General features: G+C 37.4%; 1 protein-coding gene across 2 annotated transcripts; it reads left to right on the forward strand.

The window, feature by feature from the left end:
- Positions 1-378: 378 nt before the first annotated feature.
- On the forward strand, positions 379-12,571 carry SYT4 (synaptotagmin 4). Of its 2 annotated transcripts, none has more exons than XM_066568959.1 (4): positions 379-914; positions 3,609-4,423; positions 5,983-6,103; positions 9,097-12,571. In XM_066568959.1, exons 1-4 carry the CDS (start codon positions 881-883, stop codon positions 9,402-9,404), a joined length of 1,278 nt encoding a protein of 425 aa, XP_066425056.1. In that variant the 5' UTR covers positions 379-880; the 3' UTR covers positions 9,405-12,571. The 2 variants fall into 2 exon arrangements, with proteins under 2 accessions (XP_066425056.1, XP_066425057.1); XM_066568960.1 differs by having other exon boundaries at positions 3,609-4,417.
- Positions 12,572-12,584: the final 13 nt, after the last annotated feature.

The following is a 12,584-nucleotide window of genomic DNA, read 5'->3' on the forward strand; positions in this document are numbered from 1 at the left end:
TTGTTGTAACATGCACAGCTGATAGTTAATTAAGCAAATGAATACATCTTTCCCTGGAAAAAGAGGCACACCCATGTCTTTCAGAGGGTGCTCTGAATCACAGACATTGCCATTTCACTGTCTGTGTCCGGTGGAGGGGTGTGTGGGGGAACTCATAACCTGCAGCAAGGCAGTTAAAATAATCGATGAGTGTATGTTCAATCCCAACACAGGGATGGGGAGAGGGGGAGGAGGAGGGTGTAGGAAGGGAGAGAGAGAGACAGAGAGGAAGGGAGGGAGGGTGTGGTGGCTAGGGAGGGAGGGAGGGAGGCGGGAAAGGTGCTGATTTCAGCCCTGTAGCGTCAGGATTGCGTCAATTTGGGTTTCAACCACGTACTCAGTCTCAGAGCAGAGCTACTCAGAAGAGCCAAAACAGGAAGGGGGTTGCAAATCAGTGTGCAAAGGGGAGGACCGAAGGTTCCCCTCCCCCCTCTCCTCCAGTCCCGTCGCAGCCTCCTCCTCCACTGTCCCCACTGCTCGTGTCTCTGGGTTTTGGGTGGTTTTTGTTGTTGCTTGTTTTTTCCCTCTCTCTGTAATTTTTAATTTTTTTTTTTTTTTTAACTGCGCTGGCAAAGACGGTTATCCGGGCGCCGTGAGAGCGCAGAGCCAGGGGACAGCCGGGCAGCGAGCTCAGTGCCCCGGGCGGGTCGCTTGGCATCCGGGGAGGCGGCTCCCGCATCCCGGACAGCGGTTCCAGCACCGCGGACAGCGGCTCCAGCACCGCGGACAGCGGCTCCAGCCCCGGACAGAGGCTCCAGCCCCGGACAGAGGCTCCAGCCCCGGACAGAGGCTCCAGCCCCGGACAGAAGCTCCAGCCCCGCGGACATCACTCGCCACCAACATGGCTCCAATAGCGGACAGCCGCCAGCAGTTCGGTAAGCGCGTCCCGGCTCCCCGCACCCGAGCCCGGGCGATGCTCCCCTCCCCGGGAGAAGAGCAGCCTCTGCTGAGCCTCCCGGTGCCTCCCAGCACGCAGCTTGTTGGGAGGGACCTGGTTTTCCCCCCAGTTTTCTTCAGGTCTCAGAAGTTGTGTGAATTTGCTTTCTTTCCCTAATCTCTCTTCCTTCCTCTCTCCCCATTCCTCCTCCCTGGTAAAGTACCGGAAGAGATAAAGAGATTTTTGTAGGTGCGGTTTTGGATGAGAGGGGTTCGGTGCTGTTTTCTGGGTCTGTTAAAGTAATGTGCATCAAGAGTTACATGATGTAAATGCCACAGAGAAAATCTTTGTTCAAGTCATTCTTGAAATAATTGTCATTCCTTTTATTCTTATTGTAGGTCAATCATTAGTTAAAGTGAAAGGACATTGCTAGGAAGATGAAAACACAGGATTTCAGTGTTTTTAGCTGAACAGCTGCACCTTAACCAACCCAGTTTCAATGAGATAAACAAAGATCACAATGAACTTTTCAGTTTTGTCATTTCTGTGCCCTGGATGTAGTGAGGTATCGGAAGTTTCAGAAGCAGTCATGTATGTTCACTTATAAAATGCATGTATAAGTTGCTTTAGTGAGAAAAACAGTAAGAGGGAATATTTCTGCACTCTGATTTACAAATATTGACTCTAAACTACATTAGGCTTGCTTTAGCAGTGGTTTGATTCAAGGATCATTCCACTGACTTAGTGAAGAGACTCCAGATTTGTATCACGTAACTGGAATAATAACTTCTCTCAGAATCAGTAGGTGATGTTTTCTATTAATGCACTGCCTTGAATGTTAACCAATTGATTATGACAAAAGCAAGAAATTCATTTTGTGACACAATTAGTTGTAAATATAAAACCATTTTAGTTACCATTTCATCTTCTTTCCTATTCCACCCACTTGAGGTTTCTAACCACACTTGTGACATCATGCTTGTCTAATTACTTATTTCAGAAAGATAATTAATATTTTAAACATCAAATTGATTCTATCACTACTTTCAGTAGTTGTAGAATTAAAGTAGATTATAATATCCGTTACTATAAAAAGTATACTATCTCATGAAAAAGTATTGTAAATGTACAAACCATTCTTAAAAGATATTAAAGTATTCTGATTAATTTTCAAATACTTTTAGCTTTCTATTTATACCATGTATATTTAAATTTATGCAGCCCAGGGAATTATTGAAACTCAAAACCATGTGCTTAAGTTAGGAAAAATACTTTTTGCTCACAAATATGGTTGTCAGTCATTTCATTAAGTTCCTGCAATTCAGTGTATAGACTAGTACAGCTTGTAGGCATCAGAAAAGTTGTCATAAAAAATTAATAGCCAGGCCTGATCCTTTCTGAGCTGGAACATTATGTCCTACTTTGCTCTGATAGTATTGTTGTGGATTTTTTTTTTCTGAATCATCACACTAAAAAGCAAAGGTGTATTGGCAGCACATTTATCTGCTCAGCTTTTGACCGCATGAGTCTGATTTAGTAATACAGGGGGACAGTTCCTCTTTACTCCTCCAGAATGACGAGAGAGAAACAGAACTGTTACTGCATAATTGCCTTTATGCATAAACAATGTCATGATATTAATATTCCATTGTACGTCCACTGTTGCAGGGAATAAAGGTTAAGCTCTGATTGTTACATTGTGGGAGGTTTAAACTCACTTAGTAATGTTACTTATGGGCAAAATTGGATTTCTAATTAGTTGTGCTCATTTACCCTTCGATGCGTGCTTTGAAGGGCTAATGATACTCCATATGTAAATAATATATCCACTTGGCAAAGGAGGTTGTAACACTTGCCCAGGTTTCTCTTTATTCAGCGTAAGTGTAGAATTCATATTAAACTGTGGAGGAATTATAACATTTTTTCTTATCTACTCATAAGAAGTACTGACCCTTCCTGTAAACTCCCCATAAGCTTTGCTTCAGTGTCTTAAATGCTTAGCAGTTAACATTGATAAACTTAACATGATTTTTTCAGCTCTGAACTCACATGTGCTACCTAATATCCCATCCATCTGGAAAAGACACTTGCTATATAATTATCCAAAATTTTCTTGATAGACTTCCTCCTGCAAAGTATTGAAAATCCCAGTGAAACTGTTGAGTGCTATAACCTCCAATTAAACTCACTTATTTCAAGAGATACCTACAGGCAATTATGGGAACAGACCATAGAAAATAGCTAATTGAGTGCACAAAGTATTCTACGAAACACTATGGAAAGCAGATGATGTATCTAAAAGTAATATATATTTCAGAGTGTGTTTTAGCAAACCAACAAACCTCCATAAACTCAAAGCTGACACACAAGCTCAGAAACTACACACAGAAGGTTGAGAGAGTTGAGAAATTATGAACAGTGATTATTATTAGGATGGGAATAGTATTCTCCTCCCTAACTCTGCGTGTATGGAAAAATACTAGCATAACAAGCGTGCCTTAGAGTGGGACTGCACACTGGTGCCTGCAGGTGGCGAGCAATGTGTACAATGCAGAGCACTTCCAGTCTGTCAATCCTGCTGATATCACTGTCTCGTATCAGTTTGTTTTACTGAATTATTGCTTCATTAAATATCATGCAGAATTCAAGGTACTGCTGCTTATGTGCTTGTTGCTATTTATTTGATTTTCAGATGAAATTCCTACAGTGGTTGGGATCTTTAGTGCATTTGGCCTTGTCTTCTCTGTCTCCCTCTTTGCTTGGATCTGCTGCCAACGCAAATCTTCCAAGTCCAATAAGACCCCTCCATACAAGTTTGTCCATGTTCTGAAGGGGGTTGATATCTACCCGGAGAATCTCAACAGCAAGAAGAAGTTTGGAGCAGATGAGAAAAGTGAAGCAAAGAACAAATCAGCAATGCCAAAGAACTCTCTCCATCTTGACCTGGAGAAAAGAGATCTAAATGGCAATTTCCCCAAAACAACCACAAAAATGCAGGGCTCTCCAGATCCTGAAAACTCATCTCCTAAGCATTTTGCAGAAAGGAAGAAAGATTCAGTATCTCCTGATAGCCTAAAATCCATCACTTCTCTGTCATCTGAAGAGAAACAAGACAAGCTAGGAACTCTCTTTTTCTCTTTAGAGTACAACTTTGAGAAAAAAGCATTTGTAGTGAACATCAAAGAAGCTCGTGGGCTGCCAGCAATGGATGAACAGTCAATGACTTCTGATCCCTACATCAAAATGACAATCCTGCCTGAGAAAAAGCACAAGGTGAAAACCAGAGTGCTGAGAAAAACCTTAGATCCAGCTTTCGATGAGACTTTTACATTTTATGGGATCCCCTACAGCCAAATTCAAGACTTAACACTTCACTTCATGATCTTGAGCTTTGACAGATTTTCGAGAGATGATGTCATTGGAGAAGTCCTCATCCCCCTCGCTGGAATTGAACTCTCGGAAGGAAGGCTGCTAATGGACAGAGAGATCATCAAAAGAAATGTTAGGGTAACATCTTTTTTGTTCAAAGTTTGAAAATGTTGTGATAGGGTTACCCATGATTCTTGTGTAATGCTGCTGCCATCTTGGAAAGAAAAGCCAAAAAGCTCACTGTGAAATACCTGAGATGTTTTCCTAATGGCAGTGTGAGGAAGTCATTACACAAATGCAATAGAAAAAAGCCATTACAACAAGCATATTGAAAGAAATTGCTAATGCCCTAAGCTCTAATTTCCTATTCATCTGGTCCAGCAGGTTTGAGTGGACCAATTCCAGTTAGCTCAAGCTGACTCAAACCCCACTGATTTGCTTTTAATTGATTTTAAATTAAAGAATAAAAATTCTTTATGTATTATTCCCTTTCTCCTCCATCCCTTTTATATTGACATCATTCTTTCTTAAATCTTACTGAAGTCAATGGAAATATCAACTGCATGGGTCCTGTAGCACATTCTAAAGGAATGTAGGTGGTCTTTAATCAGGGAAATGGGACCCGCTAGAGACCATATTGTTGATGTTGTAGCATGTTCTTGCATGTTGGTGCTGTCATCACCTTGTCTCATGAATTGAGAGAGGCTGCAGCCTTACTAAAGGTAGTAAGGGCGGAGTCATAGACTTTGTGGAGTTACCAGCAAAACTTCCTGACTTTACTGGGACAAAAATATTTAATGCTGTGTTGTCTCAGTTCAGAATGCAAGGGTCATTTACAACCACCCCAGAAATGAACCACAGACATGCATGGGCATCACACACACTCTTAAATCTCTGCTAAGGAAGTGGAATGTGTGTTGATGTTCGCTGTGATTGGTTTCAAATGACAAGCATACTGGCAAGTAAAATAAATGTCTAATAGGCAACATACCCATAGCTAATACTGTCATTTTGCAATTCTAGCACTATATGGTAACAAATATGTCACTGATCTTTTGTTGATAACTTATTTGATTTGCTGGTATATAAGGTACTATCTTCTCTTGTGTCCCTTGCCTTCCTTCTCCATTTGAAATAAACCACTCCTGCAAATTCAAATCAAATAATGATAGAGAAAATCTTTTATCTCATCTTTATTTCATATATATTACACTGCTTTAGAGAGTGTCAAGGGATAAGATTTCACTGATAGCTTGAATCCTTCCTGTTTAAAATATTTTACTAAATATTTTCTCTTTACTTGTACTAGATTTTTTCTCCCCATTATATCTTCATGGAATTTTGCTTTGCTTAAGATAAATTTGTTTTTTTAGCTGAGATTTTTTTCCCTCCAGATTTAATTTCTACTCTCCAAAGATAGTGATGTCATGTCAACATATATTGTCCATTTATTTTTAATTTTATTCAGTCTGAAAACCAATCATAGGAAAAGTTATATAACTAATATAGAGGGAAATTATAATCACTATGGAAATCAGAATAGCTATGTATGGTATGTCCTTTTAGACAGCTTCAGAGCATACACTTCTGTGACATTTCATAAGCCTTTTTAACTCTGGTTTAAAGCTTGGTCAATATAAATGCTTATAAACAGTTTTATTTCTTTTTTTGTTTTGTTTTTCCTTTAACTTCCTCAGAAATCATCTGGTCGTGGAGAATTACTGGTCTCTCTCTGTTATCAATCTACAACAAACACACTCACTGTCGTTGTTCTAAAAGCCAGGCATCTACCTAAATCTGATGTGTCAGGATTATCAGGTAATTGTTTTAATAATAAATATGCCCTAAGAATGTAAAACAGAATGACAAAAGAGAGCTGAAACATGGCATTTCAAAGACTGAAAATATTCCATACATGCAGAAATGGTGTTTCTATTATTTACAGCCTATTCATTTCATTCATATCTAGGTCAATGCTTTATTTCCAGGGTATGTATTTTACAAATTTGTTCTTCAATCACATCAAAAAAAGGTGACATCTGTTAGCAGTGGAAACCAATGAGTTTTATGATTGTCTTGAGCAGAACCCATCTGCTATAAGTGTGGGATGTTGTTTGCAGATACCAAAAGCTTTTATTTATGACAAAAAATGAGTTTATTTGTAGAAGATCAGTATTGAGTGAGATCATCATTTATCTCAGAAGAAAAGCAGTATCTTACCTCTGTGTTGAATTTGAGCACTAACTGAGCTCTAACATTTTTTTGGCAAGGTGAGAAGGTGAGCTGTGCCAATGCTGGGAGGATGCTGCAGCATGACACACGTGCTTTATCATGAGCCAGACTTGGGGTGCACTAAGAGAGATCAGGTTTTATCCTCTCTTCTCCTTGTCTGCTGCCATTTCTCATTCAGTGGAACCTCCTCTGAAGCCAATTCTAGAATTGCACATAGAAGACTTGTTAAGGCTATATAACATAATAACAGTATAAAATTTAATGTCCTGTATATAAGACTGCCTCACAAAAACAACAGTACACAAAAAAGGGCTATAGTACCACATCTGCTGCTGCTTCTTTATAGAACTTATAGTCTTTCATTTCACTCAATATTATGAAAGAAGAAGAAAAGGAAATAGTTTTAGGAAACATTGAATAATTATCACTGCAGCCAAAAATACAGTTTTTCTATTTTTCATACTGCAATTCACCTGGAAAGTTAACCTAGCCTGAATCCAATGCAACAAACCTATAGGCAACTCTCATCAAGTTCCATTTAAATCTTCCTTTTGATCTAAATTTTGTTCACATATCAGAAGGAGAAAAGATGTATATTGAGTCCAACAATTTACTTGACTAATAGAGAGGATATGTACTTTTAAAAATCAACCCCAAAGTCACAGGAGATAGCGGTGGTTTCATGAAGACAGCATGACAACCAGCTGATCTCAACAGACCTGCCTGATGTTTACCCAGATGGGAAAATAACTTGGTAAAAAAAGCCCTTCTAGTCACAGCATCTACCTGGACCCTATGGAACACCCATTTTTTTTACTGCAGCTCTTGCAAGTAAAGCTATAAAATTTGTTTGCATTTCCTGCATCCCCTGGGAGAGCCTTGCTGACTATAATGGGAATGCAGTATTTCTGCAGGCAGCCATGTTGCACCTGGACTCCTACTCCATTGAAACAGTTTTCCATTATTTTCTATTTGTCAATAAGGCCAGGTGCAATAGATATTTGGATGTCAGTAGCATACTGCACTCAGGACAGTCAAAATTTCCTCTGTGACTTTCCCCTCATCTCAATATTAATCTTGGAAAAGGAGGAGGGTGAAGTGGTGTTTCTATGGGATAAAATAAACAATTCCACAACTCAACCTCCAGGAGAAGAGGGAATTTTTTTTTTATACTCAGAAACTTTTCCATTTTCACATCTCCTTGATTCCCTTAGTCACTGGTGCTGAGTGACCTCTGTTAGCCTAATAAAGTCAAATGCAACTCTCTAGCCTTATCTAGTAGCTGGTCAAAGGTAACAGAAAACTTCCTCTAAGAAGAAATGGAAACCACTGATTGATATTGATTTTGATATTTCTAATGCTTGTATGGCATGCAATAATTTCAAAGCCAGTGAGTGTTTTTATTAAGCCCTGGTTTTGAAATGTTCATTATGGTGATAGAATATGAAAGTGAAGAGGTACTCCATTACACCCCACTTATGGTAGACCATTGTCAGTTCAAGGAAAAATATAATTTTTTACTCATCCAACCCTTTCAGTCTCATAACTGTGACATAAAATGTATAAATACTGTTCAGTTTTAGTATTATTTATTTTTAAAACGTATTCAGGAGTTCTTGATGATTAACTTTGTTAATGGTTTACATAAACTATCATGTTTGACTGGGTTCAGCAGAGAAGATTTTGTACTACATCATTGCACCATGAGAACCTGGAAACAGGCCCACAATTTCACTGAATAAATGCCAAGGTAATTGAAAGGGTTGACTTTTAAAATGTCTCCTCTGAAAGAATAAATATGGCCATTATTGAAGACAATAGCAAGGGAACCTCACAACAATTCAATAATTATGATGAATGTAAACACTCAAAGTTGGTTGGCAGCTGAAAATATGGACATTTTCCCTTCCCATATTCAACAGTAACACAGCACAGGTGTAAAGACAGATACACATTCCAACAACAAACATACCCTTACATTTAAAGTTTAGTGTCAAATTTGTTCAATAACAATTGGTGGCCTCAACTAAGTCAGGTAAATTGACTTCTATGGACCCCAGAAGAAATATGAAATTCATTTCTTTCAGCCCAAGTTTATTCACTCCTTTCTGAAAATTTTCTTTTCATGGGTTTGGTTAGTGCTGATGATTTTACCCCAGCAGAATGTGTGAAAAGAAAATTTCTGTCACACATAAATGCATAATGTTACACATTTTTCAGAGATCTTTAGAGTTTTGTGCACTTTCAGACCATCTTTGAATGTGGTAGAAGTGTTGGTTTCATGGACTGCAGGACAGGATTTATCTCATGAAAGAAACACCTGTATCTGATTGCAGTCTAAACTTCACTGCCTGCCTTAAACACAATTTTGGTGACCATAAAGGGAAATTAAAGGGGCTAATTCAGATGTATAGAAAAAAATTTAAAAATTGGATGAGAGGAATCAACTTTAATAACTTGACAGAGCTACTTATTGTGATGTAAATATATCGGATAATTGCGGAATTTACCATAAATTACATCAAGGAATTTCTAAACACTGTAAAATAACTGATCTGTGCTCTTTCTTTTCATTGCAGACCCTTATGTCAAAGTGAACCTGTACCATGCCAAGAAGAGAATTTCTAAAAAGAAAACCCATGTGAAGAAGTGCACCCCCAATGCAGTGTTCAATGAATTGTTTGTCTTTGACATTCCTTGTGAGGGCCTTGATGATATCAGCATTGAATTTCTGGTTTTAGATTCAGATAGGGGGTCAAGGAATGAGGTCATTGGCCGGTTAACCTTGGGATCTTCAGCAGAAGGAACAGGTGGAGAGCACTGGAAAGAAATTTGTGAATATCCTAGGAGACAAATTGCCAAATGGCATATGTTATGTGATGGTTAGCAGGTTAGAGAGGGGTTGGATCTTAAAAAACTATATATATTTCCATAGGCAAGGAGCAGGTTTTTTTTTTTCTTTGCTATCTATAATTACAAGCTTTTAACTACAAAACTTTTTTTTTCTTTTTTTTTTTTCAAGGGGGGAGGGGTGTTTGAAATAAACTTGAATTGAATTATCAGGACAGAAAGTAATTTAATTTTCACAGTAAATAATAGAATTTCTATTTCATCAAACTTTAACATACTTAGTTCAGATTAATATTCGTCTAGAGTTTAAGTGGCCTGTAAATTCTGAAGCACTGTAAACCTCAAGAAGAACAAACTACATTTTGAAAAAGTCACTTATTAGTGACTCATATATAGAGGAAAATAACCTTACTACAATATATCCAAAAAAAACCCACCTGTGGCTTATTAGGGAAGGGGATGGATCTATAAAAGCCATGGGGATTGAGGGTGAGAAGGGGGGGAAATTCCTTCTGCCCCTCCACCAAAAACCTTCTTTTATGAAAATTTAATCATTATTTGTAAGTTTTGGTTACTTATACTTTGATCATCCCAAAGAATTAACATGTTTTCAGTATTTTGCTTTACATATCACATTGTGTAAAACTAATTTTTTTAAGTGTCGAAATATTATATAATTGATTACACTTGGACTTTTTTAGTAAGTATATATATCTAATTTTTTTTATTACCGTGACCAAAATAGATATGTACTCTAAACTAATGATAAGTTCGCATATTTTTTTTGTTAAAAGGGCTCCTTTACGGGTGACTGTACACGTTACAGTATAGGTAGAATTTGGGGTTAGATATGGCTTGCATTTTTTTCCTCTAGGTAGGATTACACTTTAAACATTTCAAGCCATATAAAAGAATTTCTGTTGAGATGAGGTAACATACAGGATATTACAATCAATTACTTTTCACCAATTATATTTTAATGTTTCATTAGTACTAAAAAGAAGTTGATTTTTTTTTTTTTATTTTTTTAGCATCATTAAAGAATAAACAAATAGTGAGACAAAGAAGAAAATCTTATTCTGCTGTTTAACTTTCTGTGTTTAACCTCCTGGACTGTAAAGAAGCCATTACAGTCAGTACCAAGATACAAACTCCAGTGCATTTTTTAAATTTTGCAGGAGAGGAAACCAAATTCACTTTATAATTTCTCCAATATTCTATAGACAAAGTACTTGGAAAGTACTTTGGTTATATGAATTAATGTACATTACTAACTGTACTGAAAATGGTGGCAGTAAAGGAAAATAGCATCCTGATTTAATGTCAGTGTGACACATCCATTTAAAATTAAATTGTGTCAGGCTGAGGAAATGTCAAGTGTAACAACAACAAGTGTACAAATAAAACATTTAGACCTGTGAAATTTAGTCTTGGTCAAACCAGATAAGTTTTTAGCTGCCAGAACTATAGCACAACTATATCAGATTATTTCCTAAAGTTTGTGCACTAACTTCTGATACAGAATTGTTTGCAAGTATTAGTCCTACTTCATTTTCAAGTACAATATATATAAAGAAGAAGATAGTGATGTTTGTTGTTGACATAAGAAGGGTTAAAAAAGTGGAAGACCATTTTCAGTATTTTTGCATACGTCATTTGTCATGCGTAATCCCATTGAAGCGAACAAGACCACTTGGGAATTAAGGCACTGCTCATTGTGAGTAACAGTAGCAAAATGGGCATGCCAGTTAGAACAAACCAAACACACATTGAATGTCAATCTACTTTCATTAAACAACAGACCTAGGTCCTACTTAAAACTGTTGGGGATTTGTTGTCTACTTTACCTGTTCTCATATGGCCAAATTATGTTTGCAGGAAAGGACACTGAAATATGAAATATGCAAGTAGACAAATAGTACTGGAAGAATTCCATTGAGGCTCTTCCAGGTTTTGTGTCAGTATTTTCTCCAGTTTTTGAGAATGTGTTTGATACAACAGTGTTTATAGATTTCTGTAAAAATACATTTTCAAAATAACATAAACATGCTTTTTATGATAATGCTAAATGTAAAAATATTGCGTATTGTATGTATAAAGGAGAGGAATCTTTTTTGATTATTTCTTTAGAAAGCTGATTAACTGCTTAAGGGCTAGAGTTTACCAGCCACATTCAAGCAGAGCTAATCCAAAGCCACCAAATGAAAGATGCCCACAAGCTTGAGTGGAGTTTGAAGTGCAGTCAGACAGCAAAACTCTCCTGAGTCAACCCAGAAATGTCACTGGGACCATGGATATGGCAAAACATTGTTTTATCCAATGGAGACTGGGAGAGTAGGTCAGTATGACACAATCAGAGTTGTAGCAATTACTGAAAAGGAAAGAACTGAGCTGGAAACTTTTTAATCAAAGAGAGTGGGGCATCTTGCAAATAAAAAAGATGGAGGTTTTGTACGCTGGCCCATAAGTAGTTCCTTATCTCTAAAAATCAGATGACAGGCATCATCTGTCTCCAATGAACACAATATATGACATTAGGGGATAACAATTCATCTTTTTGAATTAATGCTGGGCTGTGATGATCATCTTTAATTTTGCATCCAACAAGTCGTCACAAATTTCTTTTTTTTTAGTTTTTATAGCAGCTTGAGGGTCAATATTTCTAAAATTACCAAATGGCAATTTTTGTTGGGGGTAGGGGAGTTGGAATTGGAAAGGGAAGCAAAGACATTTTTATTAAATCTAACAAAACCCTGTAAATAGCATTTTTTTTCATTTAAAGCAATTCTCAGTTTGAAAAGTTGAGTAAAGACGACTTGTAACACATTTTAAATCAGAAAGAGGCAGGAGAGCGAATGTAGGCCTGTACTGAGGTGAGAAATTCTGCTGTTTTATAAAGTGTTCAATTCTCATTGTGAATATCTTGAACTCTGTTAAGGATACTGTACTGTATTAAACATGTAAAAAAAAATGATGTTTGTCTAAGTAGCTTACAAAAATAATAACTCCTTGAATGGGAGACTATCCATGTCTGGAGATCTGTCGTAACTAAATACCTGATTCGTTATGGTGTTGTAACTTAATAGAAGCTATTCAAGAGAAAGCATGGTGTATGAGACTTTGTAAGTTATTTGTGCTGGTTCTGTATGTTGTGCCATGTGTGTAAGACAAGAATAAACTGCTGCTTTTGTTCATCCCATCCCACCTACTATCCCAC

The sequence above is a fragment of the Molothrus aeneus genome, chromosome Z (assembly GCF_037042795.1).
Source record: "Molothrus aeneus isolate 106 chromosome Z, BPBGC_Maene_1.0, whole genome shotgun sequence".
NCBI lineage: Eukaryota > Metazoa > Chordata > Aves > Passeriformes > Icteridae > Molothrus > Molothrus aeneus.

Coding starts and splice junctions, on each gene's coding strand:
- SYT4 (XM_066568959.1), top strand. CDS start 881: ATGGCTCCAATAGCGGACAGCCGCCAGCAGTTCG. Junction 4,424..5,982: donor TCATCAAAAGAAATGTTAGG/GTAACATCTTTT, acceptor TAACTTCCTCAG/AAATCATCTGGTCGTGGAGA. Junction 6,104..9,096: donor TGATGTGTCAGGATTATCAG/GTAATTGTTTTA, acceptor TTTTCATTGCAG/ACCCTTATGTCAAAGTGAAC.